The following is a 26517-nucleotide window of genomic DNA, read 5'->3' on the forward strand; positions in this document are numbered from 1 at the left end:
GTTATCCCGGATACAATATCGGTTTGTTCATTTATCACGTACGAAAATAAATCCAATCCAGCGTCGTAATCTAACGTCCTTTGACATATTCCCGTTACGTGCTTAAAGACCTGCATCTCTAATCAGTGCACGGACGAAACAGGACTCTCCACTATCGATCACCCTGCGAGATGCGCGAATGTATACGCGGCGAAATATGCAACTTTACATTTCCCATTACCTGTCATGTGAAATAATGTATCGCATATGTCTTGCACGGGATATCGTAATATCAAGAAATAGTAAAGTTGGCCTTAATTATAGAACATCAAAGTTAATTCAACTCTCTTCCTTCCTCTTCCCTTTTCCCCTTTATAATACTAGCGTGATCATAATCTGTAAGAAGACATGGCAGATTCTAAGCAGATTTTCTTAAATGTTGGTATCAACTCAACCCAAGATCTCGTTCACTTATTTAATTAAAACTTAATTAAATGATATTCCCCTTTTCTTAGAAATCTTTCGTGGAGCAAATTGTGACAAAAATGCGTGTCGATCGCGAGTAATTCATATAAGACAACTGGGAGACAAGTCGGTGTACAATAGGCGACCTTAATTAACGATCGACCCATCGTGTTCTATTCAAACATTTAATGCAATGATATCTCAATTTCATTTCTCATCGTCTATTATAAAATAATATAAAAAATTGATGATTTAAACAATTTTTCTTGAAGAAATATTAGGAAGCGATCTTTTTGACGTTTTACATGTGTTGTTTTTATCAATGTTTAAACAGTATTTTTAAATCTGGGATATTTAGCTTTCTTTTATTCGTTACAAGCTTTTGCATGTAATGTGTTAAAAAATACAATGAATTTAATTTTATTAGAAAAAATTGAAAAATGATATAGTAGTATCATTTTAAAGTTAAGGATGTTTCGTACCTATTTTCAAAATATTGAGAATTTAATTAAAATTGTACAGAATGTCCTTACATATGTTTAAAATCTTCAGTACAATTTTTTAATCGATTCACTAAAGCGTTCACAGGTTATAAAGATTTTAATTTGCACCGAATTAACATGTGTTCTTATGGGAAACGTATAACTACGTCGATTCAAATGACAAAAACACATGGAAATAATATTCAGAATTTGATTAAAAATTTGCAAAAGTGTAATTTAGGATACAGAGGAAATATTTGGTCAAATAATATTGTACAAGTACTAACTGGTTAAAAAGATATTAAATATAATTCAATGAAATTAGCCATGTATCTGACACAAGGCGAAATTCTCTGCCAAAAGTTAATCATTTCGATTAACAAAATTCGGAATATTTCAGTAAAAACGCAATAAATATTAAAAAATACATCTCTGCACTGCAGCTGAGATCAAATTGTAATATTCACGCAATTTCTCATATTACAAAAGTGAATATATTCGTCAATATTGATTTTCAGCTACTTTTTGCTGGGATTGTACATACAAAGCATCCTTAAATTTAATTTCTAATTTTGCTGAAATTTGCTCATAAATATTTTTTCTTGAAAATTAAAAAAATATTAAATATATATGAATTTTCAACTTTACACATAATTAAGATTCAGTATTTCAAAAAAATTCTACGGAATAAAACTGACCGAGCTTCTTCATTTCAGACAATTAAACGAGGAGCAGTCTTAATGTATTTTAAACGTCAACAAAAACATATATGAACCGTCAAAAAGAGCTTTTAATATCTTTAAAAAAATCCCTAAAAATCATTTCTCATACTAAAGTAAGAGACTGGACTCTTAAAACGTCCTCCTTATCACATGCGAAATGAAGAACCTTGACAAAGACGGCAGTCGGGGATTCCGCGAGGAAGGGAATTCTGCTTATTTACAAAGTGACTCACGGTCTTAATTGATAAAACCGATCACGCGCGCCGACCAGTGACTCACCGTCAGGATTGGAGAAGTATCCCCAGGTGGGTGTCCCGGTGGCCGCCGATTGAACGACGAGAGCCACGACGCCGAGGGCCAGCGCGCCGGCGGCGCCCCGCGCCGCGACGGCGCGCTTCTCGCTCCGCTGCGGATCGGTAGTCGTCGTGGCGACCGCCCTCACCCCGCCCTGACGAGTGCTCGAAGAATCGGTTGCCATTCTTCATGCCGTAATCTTCGTTTCCTCTGCGATCCCGCGATCCTCGGCTCCCGCCCGGAACGGGAACGGTACTCCTGTCGCGGACGATCGCGGATCGACGATCCGCTCGGCGGACGGCGAGAGGCTCGGATCGATCACCTGTCACATCGATCTCCTCGACGGGCTTTGCCTCGACCAACGATACGTATGCACCGTGCGATTCGGCGATCGTTTCTCGCCCCGGAGGTATCAATTGATTACAGGCGGATTTAATTTCGCCGGTACTGGACGTGCATGTGACGCGACCGGAAATTAAGCGCCCCGAGCCAGTTCGATACCGCCGGCGGGGATCGATTTTCCCAATTAACGTCGGTCATTGCTCCTAGTTGACGAACGAAAAAATGTTTATCGATCGCTAGTACTCTATCGATTTTTCCCAGTCCAACTTATATTTGTTCGTGTCCTGGGTAAACAAAAATTTCGCTAGATTAACGATCGATCTCTTGTTTACTTTAAACGCAGGAATTTGATCCTGTCCGTCGCTAGCGTGTCCTTGACTCCAGCCGGAAACCCCGATGGTTCCGTGTACGGTGCCAACCGGTGTCGGGTCGCGTTTTTTAATCTCGAAGTCACGCGATGCGTCGTCGTCCTCGCGGTCGATAATCGAATCTCTTAGCCGCCTCGTCGCGTACGCACGCATGCAATCGATAGACGATGCCGTGAGAGAGCGAGGAGCGGCGGAGGTGGTCACGGTTGAGGGGGGGAGAAGGGGACGGCGGGGGTGAGCAAGGTGCGGCGAGATGGAAGACAATCGCGCGTATCGGATTAAGCGAAATTCCACGTTCCTCGAGTACGCGCGAATGTCCCTGCTTCCTGAGATCCTGTCTCGATTTTTCCCACGTGTGGAAAATTGCGGCAATTTTTTTTTTTTACGAAAATGTGTGATTTATCCTATTTGATTTAGTTCTTAGATCCGCGTCGTATCTTTTTCTTAAGTGTAAGCGTCTCGTCTTTCTCTCTCTCTCTCCCCCGCAATTTCTAATCTCGACAGGACGAGCGCGCGCGCGCTTTATCATCTGCATATGTTATATCTTTCTCTCTCGAAAACCCTTGGCGAGGGCTATCGGTTCCCTTGGCAGCGGACTCGGTGGAACCGGTTTTTGCGGCGCTGCTAAAAATAAGATATCTTCCTTCTCTATCCTCCTTTCACCGCTCCTTTCCCCCTCTCTCTCTCTCGTTCGTCCTTTCTCTCGCCCTTCTTCCGTTTGTCTCCTCCTCTTCGCTCTTTAATCCTCTCCGTTCGCGTTCCGCTTGGAACGCTCCGTCTCGGTCGTTCCGAGGAATCTTCCGGCGCGTTAGATCGATCGTTGGTCGATCCCGACAATCATCGACCGGTCGCAAAGTCTCCCGAGCATCGCGTCCTCGAGACGCGCATTCTTCCCTCTTTCCTTTCTCTCCTTCCTCGTTCCTCCTTGACGGTCTTTTCTCCGATCCGCAGAAAAACGCGACGCGACTTTCTCTCTACATCGTCCCCGGATTGGGACCGGCGGCGAACCTGTCTACCTATTTGCCGCTCCTGGAGGTCACGCGTCGTCCGTTAGGTTGGATTGCCTGGTAGCCGCTCGCTATTCACCGAGTCGACTATAGTGCCGCTATAGTTATCGATCGCTCGCGGATACGCTCGCTTCATTTCGTGCCACGTCTCTCGGCCCCGAGGAGGTTTCGCAACCGTTCCACTATTTGCCTCTCGTTCCCTTGTCTACGCACTCGCGCCCTTTCGCTTCTCTCTTGCTCCGTTACACTCTCGGCGAACAACGGCTCTCGGTTTTCCCGCGTGCACTCTCCCGATCACTTTCGCCCCGCGTGTCACCGTGTCACCGTGTATGTGGGTCGCGCGACGCGAGTCGACATCGCGCTCGTCGATTTCCCGAAGATCCAGAAGGGACTCGATCCTCGTCCACGAGGTTTATTACTCCGGGGCACGCGTCCCTCGTTGAAAGGCGCGCACCACTAGCCGTACTACTAGCGAGTACACTCCGTTAATCGACTCGGCGTGACGCGACGTGTCCTCCGCGTACCTGTCTGCCGTTGGATGCTCGCCCGCGAGTAGTAGTCGTGCATAAAGAGAGAGAGAAAGAGAGAGAGAGAAAAGGACTCACCCGCGTATATCCACACACGCGTACGCACACTCGCTATTCAGCCGGGAGCGCAGGAAGAGGCGCGCGTAACAAAAAAAAAAGAGAGGAGCCAGTCGCGGGATGTGTTTGTACCTGCGTACAAACTGACCGATGCACACGCGCTCGACGCACGTACGTTACGTCCGTACGTAATAACGCGAGGAATACGGAGCGTGCGTGTAAATACTCGGGCGGCGCGCGCGCGAGACGGCGAGGAAAATAGAGAGAGAGGACGCGCACGGGCGGAAAGGCGACAGGGCAGAGAGAGAGGGACGAGGAACGTGTGCGCGAGCCTGCGCGCTGCGCGGCATACTGAGGCCCGATGCCGAGCGACGCGGCCGAGCTGCCCGGATCGCGCGCGTGTTCCGTCTCTCTCTCTCTCTCTCTTTCTCTCTCTCTGTCATTCTCTCTCTCTCTCTCTCTCTCTCTCTCTCTCTCTCTCTCTGTCTGTCTCTGTCTCTCTCTGTCTCTTTCTGTCTCCTTCCTCTACTCGTTGCACCGTCTTCTGCTCGCCCGCTCCTCTCGTTCCCCCATCCCATCGGTTCCCAAGCGCACTTGTCATTATACTCTCCACTCATGATTCCGCGGCTCGCTCGAGCTCCCTTGTCCTCTCGCCGCGCCAAATCGCATCTTTATCTCGCGGACTTGTAACTGGGCGGGGTATAAGGTGGATTTTTGGCAAGGGTGAATGATAAAACGTGAAAAGGACGAATGATAAAGTTAGGAGTCTGATTATTTTGATCAGCTGATTTTGACGTTCACAGAGAAAAATATCATTCTACTGCCAAGAAAAATGATTACTCAGTTTATTTTTCTTTTTTTGAGTAATAGTTTTCTTCAATGAGGAATATATTCTTGATAATAGTCTGAAAATATACTCATCACAAGTTTTAGAAAATCTCAGTATCATGTATTCAAAAGAAGAAACTGCAATGTTTTAGTCAAGAATATTAAATTAAAACAAAAATTTGGTTTGCTCACAAAGTTTGATTTTTCTTTGATACCACTTTACAATTTTCTCTTCAAGAATATTGTAAAGTTGTATCAAAGAAAAATCAAACATTGTGAGCAAACCAAATTTTTGTTTTAATTTAATATTCTTGACTAAAATACTGCAGTTACTAAAATTCAGAATATATTTAATTAAATTTAATGCTTGTGATGAACTTATGATATATTTGCGAATATACAAACGTATGATATACTTAAAATAAATAATATTTACTTGAATACAGTATACATTTTTCTCTGTGTTAATAAAGTGATAATTATTACGCAGCGTTTACGTCGATGTACTTCTTTTTCCTCTACATTTGTTTCTTTGAATTTAATAATTTAATATCCGTGTATTTATATCGCTCGGGTGATTTATACGTTATCGTTAACGTGATATCGATAAATTCTGAAATCTCTCTCCTTCTTCTATCCGCTCCTTAATTGATATTAAATAATATAACTGTACTCCAAAATATAAATATAGATATTCATCTTTTAATTAAAATTATATTATATGTGTATTTATCCGAAATTCTGTTTGCGTGTGATTTATTTATAAAATTGTACTCCGTTAGTTATATAATGAAATTGAAGATTAATCAATCAGCTTTCCGTTTATATGACGCGGTAAAATTATACGTTACGTTAAAAGGAAATCCTGGTATGTGTGAGTCTTAAAATACAATTCAATACCGATTCTTTGTTGCACGATGCACTTTCCTCTGAAATATTATTTATCAAGTTATAATATTATATAATCAAAATATACATGTAACTTATTTCTTTTCAATTATGTATATTTATAAATTTAGCTACAAGATTGTGTTTTATATGTAAATTAAATTATTTGAAATTACATCTCCATTTCAGCAATTATTCGAAATTAAGCGGATTATCTCGATTAGCTTTTATTCGTCGTCGACAAAAATCATGTCGTTTAGCCAAACGATTCGATCGGGAATACTTGAAACTGGCATCAGCAGCAATTTCTTGAGTACGACTATTAGAGCACGGCACGGCAGATTATTTCGTCGCGTTTTGTGCAATTGCATTAATGTTTAAGCCGTTGGTACGTTTATGCATTTTTGCACGAACGTTTTATTTAATTAAGCTTAAAACGCGAGCGTCTTTGTTCGTCGACGCGTTGCGGAAAGCGAGCGCCGTTAAAATGGAGTTAAGTGAGCAATTATGCTTTACGGTATGTAATAAGCTCAAACTGACAGCTTCCTGGCCATGGAATCGGTGAAAATAGAGAAATCTTTAATGCGTCGAGGAAATGTAGTGTCGCGTAAAAAAAAATTTGTCGCGAACCGGCTCGATAACCGGTATGTCTGCATTTTTCAAATTTCATCTTTATTTTTATTGCACTCTTAAAAGTTTCCCTCATACAAGATACTCCCGATCGAACCGACATGTCTGCATGTGATATGTAATATCAGATTTCTTTAAATTGTCGAAGAATTATTTTATATAATTAAAAAATATTAAATATACAGAGTGTTTTTTAATAAGTGCGAAAAATTTTAGGAGATATTTCTTCGTTGAAAATTAAGGGGGATTTTTCATATAAACATATACTCCTACATCCTTTCCTGTAGAGTTATACTCCTCTAAAAATGGAGGTAAAAATTAGGTTTTTATTTTTTTCTGAAATTTGGAACAAGTGAAAGAAATGAAATTAGGTATTTTCTACTAGTAAAAAGGTTATTAATATTTTTTCAGCCTCTTGTATTGTTATAGGGGGATAAAAGCTACTCGCAACTCCTACTTAATTTTTTATTAAAACTTTTTAATGGGCCGGATTATAATCCTCTAGAAATATGCATTAAAAAGTTTGATTTATTTACAAACTTTTTTATTTCTTTTATTTTTTCATGAAATCAATAGTTTTCAAGAAAAAAATAAAATACGTTATCATGCACAACACAATGCTAAATAGCATAGGTTTCGAATTACGAGAAGTTCAATTTTAAAATAAAAATAAAATTTGAGTAAATGTTGGGAAAATTGGAACAAAAACAAAATTATAATAAAAACCTAAAAACCTAATTTTTATCCCCATTTTTGAAGGAGTATAACTCTACAGGGGGAGGAATGTAGGAGTATATATTTATATGAAAAACCCCCTTTGACAAAGAATCATCTCTTAAAAATTTTTATACTTGTTAAAAAACGCTATATATATATATATATATATATATATATATATATATATATATATACACACATATATACATATATACAAACTCAGACTTTTTTTCAAAAAAAAAATTGTTATGCAGACCGTATACGTTTGTTTCCCGTAATAAAATTTATTGTTGCACGTGTATCGATGTTCCATCACGCGACAATTTAATCTCGTTATTACGTTATCCTATAGGACATGTGTTATCTTGCAGGACATGTGCGTGCAAGCCGATGCACAGTGCAATAAACCTACTTAAATTGCCAGGATTTCCGCTTTTATCCAGGTAGTATTCCGTTCTTGTATTTCATCCTACTCATGTTTCGAAGAAACGATCTGTGAATTCTGAAAAACCTCGACGCTTTTTATTCATCGTATAAATCTACTACGCGAATAAGCGTTATGAATGTCCGGCTTCTACTCGAAATCGAGATCACTTTTCGCACTTTATCGTAATTTATTAATATTTAAATGCAAAGTGATTATTTAATGGTACTCTAAAATATTTTATTCATAAATTCGGCTGATCCAGAAGACGGGTTTGCATCTTTTAGAGATGGGAGATGAGAGGGAAGCCAAGTCGGGTTAATGAGTATAATTCAAATCTCAAAGTCATTTTCCAGACAGATTTTATCCGAGTATATAAAGTCTAGGGTACATAAAACCCATCTTGTACGGATTAATTATTTAATCTAATAAAACCATAGCGAGTAAGAGAGAATAAATTACAACATCTTGTTAGCATATATTGTTTGTGCCTTACAGCACAAAAACCGCTGAGAATAAAGTAAGCGGATAAGAGTGACGCGTACAATTTCCATTAGACTTGGCAGCAGGACGCAGGAATGTAATCAAAGCTCTATTGTTTCGCGGTTTTATCAACAGCAAAGTTATTGGCCGCTCTCGATAACTTGGGTAAAGGTATTTCCCCGAGTTTTCGTCCCGATGGAAAATCCCGCAAGTAATTCAAATCGACACCGTACGCGTACGTTGACATAATTAAGGCCAGGAATGCGGCAGCGCTATCAAGGAATCGATAAGTGCGCATCCTTGTACTTAGATGCAAACACTCTAGATAAATTTACAAACCGCTCTGGGAGGCTACCTGGATGGCGCGCTATCTCCGTAATGCATTTAATTAATATAATCGCAGCATTCTATTTATCATGTCATCGCAGGCGTGGCGGAATGCACTGTCGTATCCCGTAATGAAATTGTAATTTCCTCGACGCGCTCGGAGCAATAAACTTAGAGGAGATTCGAGCTACGTTTAAGCGCATAATTAGGCGCTTTATTCCGTGACGCGCGATAAATCTGCCGAGAAAAAAAGGCATAAGAGCTCGAGAGAGCTAATGATCCGCGAATGTCGCGCGAGCATCGCGCATTCGGCTGGGATAAAGGACCGTAAAATCTGACGCGATGCTTTTTACTCGGCGACCACACAGACGAGCTCGTAGACTAATTACGAGGATTATCTTCACGCGTGCCAAGTAATTTGCCGTTTCATCTTAGAGAGGGAGAGAGAGAGAGAGAGAGAGAGATTGCAGACTCGTGCGCGATTAAATCCCTTTCGCGAAACGTTGAACGCTCGCTCCGAGATTATATAATAATTTGCGACGTAAAAATTCTCATTTTTAAGCGCATTTTTATATCAAACATTTGCTGAAGTACTTAACGAGCGCATCGTAATGTTTGCTATAAAATGTCGTAATAGCTGCTAACGTCATGAGTTGGTCAAGTTTAATTTGCACAATTATTGTATACGAAACACTAAACAAGTTTCACGTTAATGTCTTTTATTTTTTCAATTCTTCTTTTTTCGTGAAATCAAATTGATATATAAGATATATAAGAAATATTTATTACAAAAATAAAAAGTAATGTCTAAAGGTTGTTGGAAATAAATTATGATTATATCAAAAGCGAATAAATATTTATTAAAAATTATGCATGTGTATTATGTTTGATTATGCAACGGGTTGTTCAAATTGGACAGACGCTTTGGACATATTTCGTGAAGCTTAATCCGTAGCACGTAAAAACACAAAGCGTATATTCAAACATATGGTTCCGGAAATGTATACTCCTTTATTTCCATGATGTACTTCCGGAAATAGCCGTGATAATTCACGTCCACTACCCACGATCTGTCAGTTATGTTTTAGCAATGCGCCTGTAGGTAGTGTCAGATATATTTTCTCATAAATCTGATGATTAGCGAGCCTGAGGTAGGACATGTCGCCAAATAAACATACTTACTACGTGTTATTTCCAAATTGGATTGCGAGTCGCAACATAATTTATGGATTAATGAATTAATCTCCAAAAACGTAAGACTAATTTTTTGTAATTTTTAGCTGAATTAGCTGAAATTTAATCGCATTGTTAAAATAATTATATTTATATCGCGTGGGTAAGATTTTAGGGAAAAATCGAAGCATTTCATTAAGAAGCAAACGCAGTTATTTGCTGTTATTTTCGAGGAACAATTGTATCTTTGTCACGAGATACGATGACCTAAATATTCATATCTTCATATCGCGAGTAACTACTGTCTACCAACAGCTACTACTGTCACCAATAGTTTCCATCTTCTCTTCTCGGTCGAGCATGACGTCAGGACGTAGGTAGAGAGACACGACGTATGCTTGCTTGTGGTCTGCTTTCAAGGTTACGAGTCGCATGCTCGCATAGTAATCCTACTTACGCAACGACGTGCCGAGACATTGGAGATCGCGTAATATGCTTCGAAGACACCAGCACATTGAACAAACAGAGCTGAGTAAACACAGAGCTAGGCGCACTACTGTAAAAATGTATTTTCGTATTGTAAATAACATCTGGTTCTCTCGCACATAAAAGATGGCAAGTTTTACATATGCTCTTTTTCTTCGTTATTCGAACGTTCTATTTTTTTTCGAATATTTTATAACAGAATATAACTGTTATAATTTTGTAGATTTTTATTATTCTTCTAAAATGTAAATAAAATTTATTCTTCTAAAATAAATAATAATAAAATAAAATAAAATAAAATAATAAAACAAAATAAAATACATAATAATAAAAATAAAATTATTCTTCTAAAATGTAAATAAAATTTATCATTTGCTTTATTGTCGAAAAATTCGCTTGAAAGTTTTTTTGAATGTATCTCTTTAGATACCTTGTTTGATTAGTGGAAATTCTACTATACTGAAATTCTAATATACTGAAATACTGAAATCTTGTGTGAAATGCTTGGGCATGCGAGTGTTTGATGTTTACCATAAGGATTAAAGTACCGCAGCCAATCGGTTTCCCGTTTCAATAAGTATGTGCGACCGCAAACGCATTGTCTCTTGGAATTCTTAAGCCGCGATTTTATCTGTTTGTTCACCGATTTTACGTGCATTCATCAGTAAACTCTCGACGATCGTCCGACCGTTACTCGCGTTACTATTAAAGCACTGGATAGAAAACTCGCTCTCGATCAGCGATAGCTGCCAGAGGTAATAAACAGATGCTTAGTGCTACGATATCGAAACAAAGACTTGATTCGCCGGTGTAATAAAATGCTACACCAACAATAATGACACAAAGAAAAGACAGTTCCCCCTAACGCAATACGAGTAGTAATAAAATCCGTCGAGAGTTGCTTATTTGGACAGACGAGATAAATTATTCAGAGAGAAAGAAATTTAATGAAAAAATTTTTAATCTCGGGAAACTTAAAAGAGATTCAATTCTTATATAAAAGTAATCTATGCAATCTTCAATTTTCAACTCAACGTGACATAAACGTTTTTTTCAATATTAAAATTAGTCGAATAAATTAAATAAATTAAATAAATTAATGCGTTTACGTTTAATTCGATTAATATTGCAAGCGATATAAAATTATATTGGGAGATAATTAATCGCAAGATCCACTGTCCTGTCATTCTCTTTCGGTTACTTTATCTCCCCTCGCGATCCCGTCTGCTTCTTCCTCACCTTTAAAGATAGAAGCCAAAAAGTACAGGCTCGCTTCGCGAGCGATTCAAGTTCGTTGAACCATCTCGTGCAAAACGTGATCCACAGAGATTATGGTTCCTTCCCGATCGTGTCGTCGAACTCTCCAACAGAGTGATATTACGTCCTTTCGTAGTCCAGTCATGCCTCCTCTCCTTTCACTCGACATTATTTCGTAATCGGAGATACTCTTTTCAGCTCAAAGCGTTTATCTCGAATTTTTATAGTATTCTTCCGAATGAATCGTCGTCTTGATAAAAGCGATTATTCGCAGGATATTAAACAAAATGTTATTTTGCGATGTGATTGAACAAAAGTTGGAGTAAAAATTGGAGTAAAAAAAAGTTTTTTTTGAAAGTTGGAATTTTAAATATCGCGTACGATGCTTCTCTTAATATCTTATAAAAGGGAAGTGAAAATTATGCGTTAAAGAGCTTTAAGATATTAAACATTTTACTTTATACATTTTGTAACACATGCCACGGTCTCGAAAGATAAATTGACCTACGTGTGCGTGATAGAACGAAGCAAACATGCCCCGTTAGATATAAGAGTTTATCGACGCTGTCATTGCATCACTGACATACATACGGATCATCTTTCTCATTACTGTTCATTACTGAAATTATTTATAATTTAGTAGCCGTCCTCGTTGACGAATCTCATCGTAAAATGTTTTTGTTCGATCGTTACAAATGTGCGTAAATTAACGTTAACTTTTTTTAATTTGATCCACAGTTATTAATAACGAATAAATATAAAATTATTAAATATAAAGTACAATATTAATAACGTCTAAATATAAAAAGTTTTTTACTTGAAAATTAAAATATGTGGAGCGAGCAGATGTTAATATCTATGTCCGCTTTATTCTTTCGTTCTCATAGTATTGTATATCTTATGTTATTATATATGTATGATAATATATATGATAAAAATATCATATTCATTTTTATTTAAAAAATATACTGAGAAAAATGATAAATAAATTTAATAAGTGAAGCAAAGTAACAATAACTTACCTAAAAGATATATATATATATATATATAATATAAGATTAGATGTGTAATTTTGATGCTCAATTGATTTATATATAATCACTTATCATTAAATAATTATTAAATCTCGCTAAAGGCATGAGAAGAAGAATAGATTTTCTCTCTCGAAACACAGATATTACACTACTATTTGCTTTTTAAATAAGCATTCTACATCGATGAAATAAAATTCGTTTTATCATTTCAATTTTGTTCGCATATTTCTAGAGAATATGTATTTTGACATTTCTGAAGAAACGCGATTGAACGATGAGTTAATAAATACTGAACAAAATATTCTAAGAGTGTACGTGTCCAGAACACCCGTTGCATTACCACGGAAAGATTATTTACGACACAGAGTCGACTCGGACCGAGGACATGGGTCATCGAGGTTCCGCGAGGGTTAACTCGTTTAACCTTTTCTCCTTTCCTTCCCGCACAAGAAATCGGGATCGAGATCGACGTGGCTTTACAGATGTGTGTACGATTAGCAAGACCTATCGACTGTCGTTCATCATTCCTGTCAGTCGGTTTTTCCAGCAATATCGAATGTATTCGAAGATCAAATGCAACATGCGAAACGAAATGGATAGTAAGAGATCCCAAATCAATTAATTTGTGAAATTTTGCAAAAGTAGGATTCAAATTTAAAAAATATTTTACTTTCTATTTTATTTTTCTAAAATTAAATTATTTTTAATTTTATGCATTTTTGTAAAATTACATTATATAAAAATTTTGATTTTTGTTCGTTAATATGAAAATTGCTTATGCATGTCAAAAAATACGATGGAATAAATATAAAAATAAAAGTTAAATTCCGTTACGTAAGAACGGATATTATCATATCCATTACAATTTTTCCAAATAAGATCGATATTAAAAATCATGAAGCTATTACACTACCCATTAATTTGCATTTTTATTGAAACTGAGGAAAGTAGGAAATTTCCATTGTACACCCACGATGTAACTCTAGGCATCGCGCGCATTATTCTCTATGGAACTATAGATGCTAGAGGCTAAAGTAGGAAATAATGTCATTTATTTCAATACGGCTGTATCAACAATTCTGTGTCTTTGTAAGCTATTAATATAACTTACGAACGCAATTAACTTCAGAGAACATATGGAATCCTTGTACAGAATCACTTTTAATCTGATTGAGAATTTCGCTAACATTTAAACACAAAAATTAAATTAAAAATATGCAAGAAAATTTGAGAAACGCGCTCAGAGAACTACTATACATTTTTAAAAAATTAATGACAAATAAGAATAATGAAGTTATCAGTGATTAACGTTGGATTTGTAACTAATCGCAAATGATTTCATACCAAGACTTATCATTCTCCAATTAAATTTAAATTGTGATAGGAACACGTTACATGCATGTAATTTGCCGAGTAATCCTTCACTGTAAGAAAATCATGTGAGCTAAATCATACGTCACGATCCAGTTACTTGACCTGCAGGTCTAGCATGACGTTACCTCAACGACCTAGTGAAGAAAAGATCATCGTGACTTTAGAAGACTTTCAGCTGGTTTAACAGGTGAAAAAAAAGCGCCTTCCAGTTATATTTTTTTATATGTTCTTTTTTCTTTTACACATTTATTTACTTCGAGGCCGCGTTAAATACTTTTAACGCGTTGATTGCTTTGCTCTTGTAATTAAATCGGGATATTAATAAGATGCTAATTTGTCCACTTACCAGGAGAAGGTTTGAAATGAAAATAAATGGGAAATTAAATCATCATTGGTATTGGATCGCATAAAACAAGAAAGAATACTCATTATACATACATAATATATATTATATTTCCATGAAATATATTTATGTATATATATATATATATCGATATACGTGTACATCCACCTTCAGATACAATGCATAACATTTATTATTGTAGTATTTATACTTTATAATTCGTATGCATATACATATATAAGTAGATAATGTGTTTAAAGTTCAAGAGATGGTACAGAGAATGTAAATTGCATGTCGTCTGTGTATCTACATGTCAAAATATGCTTTTAAATAAATCGCCGTCATTTTAGACACATATACATATTAATTATCTCTCTGCCGAGACGACTATACAATGATTTCACGTCCTCTTGATCGTCTCGATTTCCGCACTTGACCGGAAGAAATCCCTCTCCCGTTACACTGAATCTTAATTATTCTATCGATTATTCGCAATCATTCTTGATGGAATAACGGTTAAGGAACACCGACGATCTGATTGGCGAAAGTGGCCGGAGAGATATCTCCAATCAGAGGGCAGTAATTCTCGTAATTTATAATTCTCTTTAACGTTTTTTCCGAATTTTTCATCCCATCCAGAAAGATTGCAAAGTTCCGTAGATATGTGAGAATCTTGTTTGATTCGCCATAAAGAATTACACTTCTATCTAATGTCGAGATTTTTCGTAGATTTTATTATTCATAACGGGAGAGTCGAATTATATAGATTCTCTGTAGATAAACTCTTGAAGGTCCGAAAGTATCGTCGAAAAGGAGCAGCGGAATCAAGCCTAATTATGTTTGACAATTTTACATAAATATATTAAAACATAAATATATGTTAGTTTGAACGTATTTTTTCCAGTGATTTATTTATAGTTAAATTAAAAATTAAATTTTTTAAATTAAATTTTTAAATTTTGTAGGAAAGTATATGAGTGACAAAAACTTTCCTTTTCAATCAAAGATCTTTCAAAGAAGAATTGATAAGCAATATTATCGTCGTTACAAAGTAAACGCAATTTTATTATACATTTATACATATAATATTTTCCAAACTTATCCAAAATTGAATAAATATTCGTGAAATTGATTATATTTCGACTTATCAATTATTTTTTATTTTGCAACAGGCGGAAACTATAGGGATTGAAATTATAGATACATTTTCATGGCTGTATTCTTTGTGCGTCGCATTCGGAAAATCCAATCGGATCCAAAAGAACGTTTAATCCTTTGATGTTCGTTATATTTTGCTCCGATTTGATGATGTCCTTCGTTGATGAAACGATGAAAAATCCAAGCAGGGATTTAGGAAAGAGTATTTTTAATGAAATAAATAGTGAATACGAATAAAAAGAAATATAACGAAGAAAAAGAAATATAACGATCAGAGTAAAACGTCATTTAATATAATAATTCTCACGAGAATCGCGATCTTCGATAAGGATCGATTGCATTATAATTGGCTATCAATTAATTATATTTGTCGCATTATCGATATTATAATTGAAGTTACGATCTAGAAGGAGAAAATCGTTAAGCATAATTAAATGATTAGCGCAGTTCTCTTCTATCGAATATCGCGAGAGAGGTAGACTTGAGGGAGACTTGAGATATCGTGGAAAAACATGCAGAGGTTTTTCGAGAGTACCGTGTTCCAAGTTAATATCGCGTATTATCGCGACGAAAAAGGATCCAAGGGACATGAACAAAAACGGTATCAAGCGTATCATCGAGGCCTTCATTTTAGTCGAGAATATAAATTGATAAGCAATATTGAAAACGTTGGAGAATTATTCCCATAGGATATATAAATATATCGGGTGGGAGGTTAAATTGTACGGAAGGAACGTCCGAGTGTGCTCGAGGAGGAGGATATTGTTGTCGGGATAATCTCCCGCGTAATAAAAGCGAAGAGAGAAAAGAAAAGAAAGAAAAAGGAAACGGGAAACGGGAAACGCGCGTAGGAAGACTTAGGAGGACTTAGAATGGCGGGAGGGGAAAGGGGGACGGTGGAGGGGGGGGGGAAAGGAAGAGAGAAAAGGAGGTAGCTTAGCCCCACTTCTGGAAGAGACCCATCCGTTGACACTGGCAATTGGAGCCCCAGAGATTGCACCGGCAGCTGGAGCTGTAGCAGCAGTCCTTCGGCCGGTGATCGCAGTTGCCCCCGCGTCTTATGCAAGCCCGCCTAAACAAGTATATCAACGAGGTACGTCTACTCGAGATTAGGGGAATCGTGAGAATGCCTTTTCGAGACATCGAGACATCGAGACATCGGGAAAGAAGGGAGGACTGGGGAATAGTAATGTCAGTTCGCGACACGTATTTTTACGCATACATACACACGTACATGTGCACATGCGCGTAATATCTATTGCGCGAATGCCGGAAAGATTTCTCTAGGGACCGCACGAATAGAAAAACCCCTTTCTCGAGTTTCCGTTTTTTTTTTTTTTTTTTTCGCATTCCTTTATAATTCTTGACAGAATTCTCGTCCAAATTTAGATTGTAAGATATTCGTACATGCATTCTATTTTTTTTACATACACGTAAAGATGAATTCTTTCTCTCTATCAGTGATAAATTGCTTGACAAGATTTTACGAGAAAAGAAGTTTAACATCCGTAGAAAGCATGCAATTTCCGCAACAGTCAACTGGAGAGAAAAACTAGGAAAAACGGGATAGGGGAACTACGAGAAAAATCTCAATAAAGAGGATTGAGACGAGGAAGAGATGAAACCGAGATTGACAAGTAAGATAATTTACTCACTTTTGTGCCGCTCGCATCAGATTCTCCAAAGCATTGTCTGTATAATCCGAGGAGTCGCCACCTTGGAAATCGCCTACGTCTTCTGCAAAAGTAAAGCGAACGATCCTTTTTATAATACGATCTGCATATACATTTTATTATATATATTTCTGATCGGTCGTGTCGATTAATTAAAAACGAAAGAAAATATTTTTTTATTTGATATATGTGCGCCATGAACATAAATTTTCACAAGTTACTGAATAATAAAAGTATAAAATTATAAAGTATAAAGAATAAAAGTCGAAAATTCTTTTTATGGATGCAAAATAAAATTCGCATCGCGTACCGTTAATTTCACGCAAGCGTAGATACAAAGAATACGAATAAGCTTACAAATCTGGGCTTAAAGGGGCACATCTTTGTTACGGAAATAGGATAAAAATGAAAGAACATCCTAGAATATGCTAATTCTATAATTCTATAACAATGTCAACAATGAAGATATCGCACACTCGATCTCGCAACTTACGTTTCTTTCACTAGATTATTGGAGCAATTTTGCCTTCACCTTTTAACAAAAATAAATTTGTCTCATCGGAAATAGTCAGTATCTAGATTATTATGAAAACTGCAGACGAACCGTTTTACGAACCGAAACGAGTGGGAAATGTCAAACAACCATGTATATCTCAGATTCAGCAAAGAATATCTTTGCTGTATAAATTTCTTTTGGGAAATATTTTACTTTAGTAAACATATTTATTTTTCCAAAATATTGAAAGCTATTCAGTTGCAAAAGAAATATATTTTGTACTCTCTCATATGTACTCTTTACATTTTCTGAAATTAAATTGTTTTTTATATTTTCTAAAATTCACAAAGGCTGAAAATAGTTTTGTTATAAAAGACAATTGTAAGACGCATTATAATCAAAACGATCATATTTAATATTTTTTCAACGTTCTACTTTTATTGCTGTGCGACTTTGTTTCATGGTGTAGCCCCGCCTGAAAGAATATGTCTATTGATAGATTATTGATAAATCTTATTATGTCTGGAATTTCTACGAAAGGATCCTTTTTGTCAAGAGGTGAAAGAAAATGTGGTAAATAAAATAAAATAGAATATAATCCTTTTAAGAAATTTTATGTTTCCTTTTTTCTTCACCCCTCGGTTTGAAAGGAAATTGATATAATATTGTATTACTTATTCATTACAAACTCGTCGTTTTTTATTCCTCCAAAGAAAATTGAAAATTTACGTAAGTGATAAATAAGATTAAAAAAAGAAATGAAAAAATGAAAGCAAGTTAAAATGCGTAAACTTAAATTAAATAAAAAATTATTTTCGCCAAAAAAATAATTTTATACATGTTATATATTTTTATATATTTATTCTCATTTTATGAATTTTAGCTTGGCTTGTGCGATATTAACTTTCTTTTTATTAAATTCTTGCAATTCTTGTTATATTTCATACTGTGCAACTGCCTCAGGTATTTTTCGCTTTTGGATATTTTATGAAATTTTACTCGTGGTTTAACAGAGTGGAAATGTAGCGAAACGAATAAATTATGATCGTATTATCGGATCGCACGGTCAATAGTCGCGTGACAATAGAAGAAAGATGAAAGATCGGAAATGTATAAAAAAATGATAAGCGATCGGCTGTGAGCTTATTAATTGTGGTAAGATAATCTTGATGAGAGTTTTATCATGCGACAATCCATTATCGTCCTTTTTCCATTTTATTTCTCTTTTTCTCTCTCTTTCTCTCTTTTCCCTACTTTTTTAAAAGGGTCTTTCTCCTTCATGTCGACGCTCCCATTGCTGCAGGATTAAGATATTAATCCAAGGACCACTTTTTTTCGTTTCTTTTTCGGTGCTGTTCCATTTTTCTTCGTTGCTTTACATTCCTTTTACGCAAATACTCTAGGGATATCGCTAATATTTCAATATTTCTACCGTGTACCATGACAAAAAATCATGAAATTATTCGCGCTTGTAGTCGACAAAAGGTCATCTTTTTAGCAGTTTTTAACAAGGGAGAACGTCACGTAAATACACGAATACTGTTTTCGCAACAGTGACTGATTTTGTAAATAGTGTAATATTGATTTTCATTTTTTTTATTAAAATAACTTTTTATTAAAAAATTGCAATCTTTTAAAGTTTATATTTGTAATATATATATATTACAAATATAAGTTTATATTTGTATTAGATATATAATATTTCTTTTATCATTTTAGAGAGAGATAGAGAATCATACTTTAAGAATGAAAAAATGTCGAAGTTTATACAATTTTGAATTACCGATATTGAAAAAAATACCGTCATCATATAAAATGTCACTCATATAAAATTATACAAGATCAAAGTTAATATACAAAATTTTATTATAAAAATTTGTCACAAATTTTTTTACAAAGATTCTTGCTGTCGTTTTTCTACAAACATGCCTTTCTACTAGAACACGTCTTGTTCATATTTCTTGGCATTACTATTGTTACTATCCAAAGTCATATATTACTTTTTGGATTGCAATAATAAAATGTGACGAAACGACAGTAGAATAAATTCCATTTTATCGTTCGCAAAGAAAGACCGTATCTTTATCGTCCGGCAGGAAAAGCACATAACTTATATTTGCGCTGTGATACAGGGTAATCCAATTGTTACGTCATTTCTCGGGGAGCTCGTGACTTGTTAACTTCAGTACATAAAATACACAAAACTCAAGAGACACTTGCAATATTATCATAATGTTTGATCTTACAATTAGTATATTATTGGCGAATTAACAATAGGAAATATTAAAGTAATATCTAGTACAAATTATCTGGAAATATCTAATACAAAAATTGATGTAACAAATGAAGAAACGGAGAAATTTTCCGATTACGAGATATCGAGAAATCAATAAACAATTGCCGCATCTTCAGACGGGAAGCCCCGAAAAGCAATCAAACTGGTTGTAATTAAATTACAGAGACTGATGTCCTGCCGGAAACAGATTACGGTTTCATTAACACTGACAGTTCTTACTCAATCATCATGATTTTCCAAAACGATTCATTTTGCTAATTAAAAATAGAGTGATAAGAATAGCGTATTTCATAAATAAAGTAAATATTTATTCATTGGCGTAATCAAGTTGTGCTATCTAAATTCTCCGATATACATAAATATTCAATACTTATCTTTTTCAGATATATAATATATTATTTACGTGAAATGTAACAATATCAAAGTGAACGATAAAGCAAAGAAAAATATAATCGACAAATTTCCTCAGTCGTATTAAAAAATTAAAAAGTTTTGCCTAATATAAAGATATTTCAATTTCTAATAGAAAAAGTGAAAATTATAAATATTATAAATCACTAAAAGATCAAGAGGAGATGCAAGCAAAGTTTGAATGAACTGTAAATTTACGAGAACTATTTCAATATGAAAACAGATAAGTTTGTATATCTACTTTGTCAGTTTACTTTGCTCTTTAAAACATTAAACTGAGTTAATAGCCATCTAAAAGTTTATATTAAGTTATTTATTACAAATTTATATATCTATACACGCACTCATTAATTTCTCTTCTTGTCGTTTTCTCTCATTTCATTTTATAAAATAAATTCTCTAAGCAAGATAATCTTGATATTAAATATCAAAATTAAATTTATTCACTTTGTCTTTAATTTCCGTATTACGTAAAATGCAGACGATAATCACAAGTAAAAGCAAATATTGCAGATTGCATGTTGTAAATTGATGCTTTCAAGTTGAAGCTATGAACATGATGGTTTTAATGCGTTTCCGTTATTCGATTCGTCCGATCATGCATAGACTTGCGTCACTTGAACTATGTATGATCCGTTAGTTTTGTGCGGAGAGTTTTTCTATTAAAAAAAGTCGCGTTTACTATCTAGTTTTTGATGAAATATTTTTACGTGACTTTTAACAAATTTTCGTTGGTCATATTAGCGTTTCTAGCCGCGCTTGGCCGCTTATTCGCGTTACTTAATTCATAACGTTAATCATCATTTATAAATTATACTCTGATAAAACTTTTAGCGGATTATACTTTTAACGGATTAGATTTTTAGATCGTAAAAAAAGGAACAAGTAACAAGGTTAAACGAATTTTGGGATATTGTAACGCGAACGTGCTAAATATTAAAAGTTTGCAAGTTTTAATATTCGCAAAGTGTCTAGTTGATTAATTCCGAAATGTTAAATAAATTAGAATACCAATCAAAAAGTTTTCAATGCGGGCGCAATTTCTAAGAAGCTTGTATATTCTTCAAGAACTTATCGGTAACACTCTTTCATCGATGTATTATAATTTAGGAAAGAATTAATTCCGAAGGAGAGACAAACAAGATCACTCCTATCAAGAGGTATTGAATGAGATTTTAAAGCAACCACTAACAGAAGGAATATTTGTTTCGATGAAACTTTTCTATAAAATGACGCATTTTAATTAGAAAACTTCACTCGAATAAAGGATTCCTTTACGTTATACTCTAATGTCAAGAAACTTTAATTTAAGGATAATTTGCATTGTAGAGAGATGTTTATGAAAAAGTTTCGTAAAAGTCTTTATAAACAATATGTAATCGAAAATAATTATAATTAAGACAAAAGCTTCATATTCGAAGAATTGTAAAGAAAATTTTAACTTGATTACTTTCCATGTGTTTTCAGCATATTTCTTTAAAAGAGTTGTATAAACACGCACATAAAATAAATGGTCTCAAAAGAATTATTTTCATCTAAAAAAATAAAACGCACTGTAAAAATTTATTTACTTTCAGTGTATTTGTTTACTTCCAAGCTATATAAGACATTATTTTTATTTTTGTTTGTGCAATACAGACGATGTTAACAATATTTACAAATAATAAAAAAAGTTTCTTTTAAAAATATATTTCACATCAAAGAAAACATGTTGGTTGTCCACACTCAACGTGGGAGTAAAAAATCCAAAAGTTTAAATACAAAAATATTTATATAAAGATAAAATTCAAAAATTTTCCACCAGTTAGTTACATCAAAGTTGGTAAATAAAAAATTAACCCAGCCAATTTTCAACATTTTCATTTTACACTGTAATAATATATTTTTAACTAATTTTTTATATTCTTTACAGTCAATATGGAAATGCAAATAAATAACCGCGTAATTTTTTATCGGAAACTTGTTAATTACTATTTAAAAAAAAGAGATTTATAAATTACAATTGTATATAAAGGGATACGTAGTATAATTGAAAAAGAGATAATTTCCCATGGAAAAATAAATTAAAAATCATATATCGTTAAATGACTACTAATACATAAATGTAAAAGTATAATATTTTATTTAATAAAATAATTTAAATGGTTGAGAAAGGTACACAAAATTTATTTATACAATAGAAAAAGATATATAAATTTATTTATTCAATAAGGAAAGAATTATATCTTCTTATATCTTAAAAAATAGTCACTACTGAGATAAATTCGCGATAATATATGATATATTAAATTAATTAGAAATCAAATTACAAGGATATATGTGATCAATATTCCATTTTTTCGATATCATTTCAATTTCCTCGAAAATAAAATTTTGTATGAAAAAAACCTTATTCGACATTTCTAATTTACTTTTCCATGAGAAAGTATCTTCCTTTTTAGCTGTACTAAATCTCTCGCCCTCTGTAAGTTTCTTTTAAGTACTTATTCTAGTTATATAATATGCAACGTACATAAAATACATTATGCACCATATCATCCATAATTTCTTATCTGTATAATTCACATAGAAATTATAATTCGAGCGTATCTAGACAACGCAAATCTCTGAAAAACAGTTGTAAAAATAAAAAAAAAAGTGTTTTAAATTTTTGCAACATTTGTCGGTGCATTCTTTAGAATTCAGTCTCCTGAATTTTTACGCTGTATTCGGAGCAGTTTGTTGGATCAACGCGCGATTAAGAGAGAATCATAACTCACCACCGTCGTCGAAGTAAGGACTGGCAAAGCCTCTGTCAGCCAGGACGACCAACAGAAGGGACAACCACAATAACCAGGATCTCATTGCTTCGCGATGCGGTCGCTCGGGTCACGGTTCGCGCTCACGAAAATCCGTGAAAAAGGGGAAGAGATGTAAGACAAAGTCCCGACGTTCCCGGTCGTCTTCTCCGTTTCGGATAGGAATCTCACCCTCGGCTGATCGGCACCGGGTACTGGGGTGCGAGTGAGGGTTCCACCACGATCGTGATGCTTATATAGACGCGAAGGGAGGCGTGGCGATGCGCCCCCACGAGAAGTGGAGCTCGCGCGCCAAGTTCTCCACCACGCGTGCTCTAGTATGCGACGTCTGATCGTGCAGTTCAGGAGCATCCCCTCGAATCGGGGGATGAAATCGTTTTCGGCTATCGTTCACCACCACGCAACTCTCGACAGACTCATATTCCTGAAGAGCAACTGGTTGCGAAGCAACTAGTACTTAGGCTCTCCCTCTCTCCCTCTTTATCTATTTGCGCTTTTTGTCTCTGTTCCGACCTCGAAAACTATCTTTGAAACTATCCGATTATCTGAGACTCTTTACAAAGAGTCCAAATGTTAGACATATGGCAGTTTCAAAGCGAGATACACAAATTTTGCGTATAAAGATGCCCCAAAAATTTGAGAAGCAATTACGTATTATAAGAAGGAGAAACAGCGCGAGACATTCATTATATTTGATGCTTAATTATAAATTATGTGTCATACCGATGTTATGTATTATGCATGATATAAATGTTAATTACATGAATCATATTCAATTCCATGTTACTTACTAATGTTAATGAATCAAGAATTGGTATACAGCTAATAGTACAGAAAAATAGTTTCTCTTCTTAAAAAAAAGTTACATATACAAATGATATACGAATTATACAAAACATGAACTCTTTTCTTATTTGAATTTCTCATAATTTTTGAATTCTTTAATTCAAAGTTGATAGAATAACTGATTATAAAATACTTACATTCAAATTTATTTTGGCCCTTTTAGCGATAAAAAATCAAAGATGGATCAATATACGTTTTCGTCTTTCCGACAAAAAGATAATTAGTTTAATTTGCTCAGTATTTTGAGCCACAATCTCGTAAATCGTTGTAATTTGTTAATTCAATTCGTTGCTGAATATGCGGATTAATAAAATTTGTTTACTATACCATTCTCGTTTGCTTGAGACTCCGACGGAGATGATTGCGCAAATCAGTCAGCATTGTTATGCACACAATCCGAATTAAATATGTCCACTTGAGACTGAGATTTATAGAGAGCGCAAAGAAAACTTGTACATTTAAAGAGATATAGAAGAAGATCTCATAAAAATCATCTTGAAATTCAAAATTATATTTTTCGTATGTTTTATTTCTACATTAATTTTAAATCAAGTCGTATTATCACGAATCCTATAATATAGAGAATAAACTTTGATAGATTTCATTACGAGCAATGAATTCCTTTAATATTTTCCGTAATCTTTTTAAATATCATTATATGCATAATTCTAGAAAATTAAAATTCTGTTAAAATATATAAAATATGTTTATTTTAAATAAAATTTCTTCAGTGCCTTATTATTTAATATGCCTCGATATTCTTTTATATTATATATTAATTATATAATATGTTATATTATATTACATATTAATTTTATAATAATATTTGCGTTCAATTACATTTGCATTAATCAACGTGCGGGGATAAGTCAAAATAATTGATATACGCATGTATTAAGTTTAATTGTTTTTACATGTGCTGAAAATTTCACGTTGCGGTTTTTAAATGCAAAATAATGGAAATAATGATCTCTCGTTACGGCGTTCAAGAGTGTTACCGTGAGTGTCTCATTATATTCGACATTGTTTGGCTAACATGCACAATTTAGTTTATTCACGCACAATTCCGTGCGTGTCGTTGCAGCTGTAACAGACATGAATGGTTGAGGCAAGCTTGAAAGCTGCAACGCGCGACAATCCTTCCGTGAAAGCTTCAAGTAAAACTGCGATATCGTGTTGCATGCTGGTTGAAAGCATAATGAACTACGCAGACATTCGAATTTGTATTTGCGAGCAGTTGTTGCGAATTTACGGGATGATATAATGAAGCATGAGTGATGTGAAGAAATTACAGGCAAGCGGAGAAATTAATTTGAAAACAATTATAAAGTGTCAATACAATATTCATAAATAATATTAAAACAGGAAAAGTTTACATACATACGTCGAGAGAATATCATACATGTATCATACATTTTTTTTATTTATGTAAAGAATTAAATATTTAATTTAATCAATCATATAATATTTATTTTAAATTTTTATTTACATTTTGGCGATTCAAGTACGAAATATGTAAATTATTACACGCGGCTTCTCCTGGACATTTTCTTTTGGAAAAGCTAACTTTGGAGTATTTCAAATTTCCACTTTTATCTTATATCTTTTCTAAGAATAAATAGCAGGATATTCTTTCCTAGAGATACGCAACAGCGATGTAATTTAAAAACTTGCTGTTGAGTATTCGCCTTTGATACTAAGTTTCTGAATTGCATTTGGAAAGTTCGGAGCACACGAGAGTTATACAGAAGCTTGTCGCTTAAACGCACGGGAAATATAATGAAATGACCGCTTCGGACAATATCCATTATTCAGAACCTGGCTTTGATCATTTAGCCATAAAACCCTTTGCGGCGACTGTGAACTTCCGACGTTTACTTAAAAGCAATACCCAATTCTCAGTTTATCACGAGAGCGCAGACTTAAGAGTCGACAGTTAATCAAGCACCAAGTCAAACATCTTGTTCTAGTAAAGAATAAATATTCCTAATATTATTATAACGTTAGATAAATTTCGATAAGCGCTTACGTTAATATAAAGTAAAAAAGAAATAGAAAAAATTAAATTACATAAAATATAAAATTCGATTTAGATGTAAATTGATTGTACGTAAGAGCTGTAGTAATCGCCTCTGACTTATATATGTATAACAGGTATTTTAACATTTCCTAAATTAATTTACAACATTTACGAGTAAATAGGTAATGAAAAAATATATTGGGCTACATTTAACTTTTAATTGTACTTTGCGCCAACGCGTATTATGTGTCTCTTTCGATTTTTCGCTCGAAGCAGACGTTGAGTTTCTCGCAAAATTAAAGTCAGACTTCATGTCGCAATCTCATTAATGAAAGCCTGACTGTTATAATGGAGACAAAGTTTCGCGTATGAAAAAACGAGTCGAAGGTAGATGTACAATTTAACGGATGGATAGAATGACGCCTTTCGACAGGCAGAGGTGGTCCCACCGTGGGTGGAGTAGAAAAATCGAAAATAATCGAGATGAAAGTTACAAATTGTATCAGTTTGTAGGTGTTTCGTAGAAAGAGGATCCTTCGATGTGGCATACTTACAAGAGTATGAGATGTCCTTCACGTTCGGATTATCGGATATAAATTATATTTATATCTT

The 26517-nt window shown here is 34.7% G+C and overlaps 3 protein-coding genes across 4 annotated transcripts in view; 1 reads left to right on the top strand and 2 right to left on the bottom strand.

The window, feature by feature from the left end:
- Positions 1-4600, bottom strand: part of LOC105251270 — a 40661-nt gene extending 36061 nt beyond the window's left edge. The window contains exon 1 of the mRNA XM_025406966.1: positions 1928-4600. Within this exon, the coding sequence (XP_025262751.1) occupies positions 1928-2126 (199 nt within the window). The 5' untranslated portion in view covers positions 2127-4600. The remainder of the gene's footprint in view (positions 1-1927) is intronic.
- LOC105251277 overlaps positions 1-26517 on the top strand; it is a 133138-nt gene that overhangs the window by 19542 nt on the left and 87079 nt on the right. The gene's annotated exons all lie outside the window — the stretch shown is intronic.
- On the bottom strand, positions 14341-23266 carry LOC105251271 (U8-agatoxin-Ao1a). 2 transcript variants are annotated; one of them, XM_011257933.3, is made up of 3 exons: positions 23001-23266; positions 17021-17102; positions 14341-16464 (listed from the first exon to the last, which is right to left on the bottom strand). In XM_011257933.3, the coding sequence occupies exons 1-3, from the start codon at positions 23083-23085 to the stop codon at positions 16302-16304; spliced, it is 330 nt and encodes a 109-aa protein (XP_011256235.1). In that variant the 5' UTR covers positions 23086-23266; the 3' UTR covers positions 14341-16301. The 2 variants fall into 2 exon arrangements, with proteins under 2 accessions (XP_011256235.1, XP_011256236.1); XM_011257934.3 differs by having other exon boundaries at positions 14341-16437; positions 23001-23264.

This window comes from Camponotus floridanus, unplaced genomic scaffold (genome assembly GCF_003227725.1).
Source record: "Camponotus floridanus strain SB8 unplaced genomic scaffold, Cflo_v7.5 scaffold16, whole genome shotgun sequence".
NCBI classification, from domain to species: Eukaryota; Metazoa; Arthropoda; class Insecta; order Hymenoptera; family Formicidae; genus Camponotus; species Camponotus floridanus.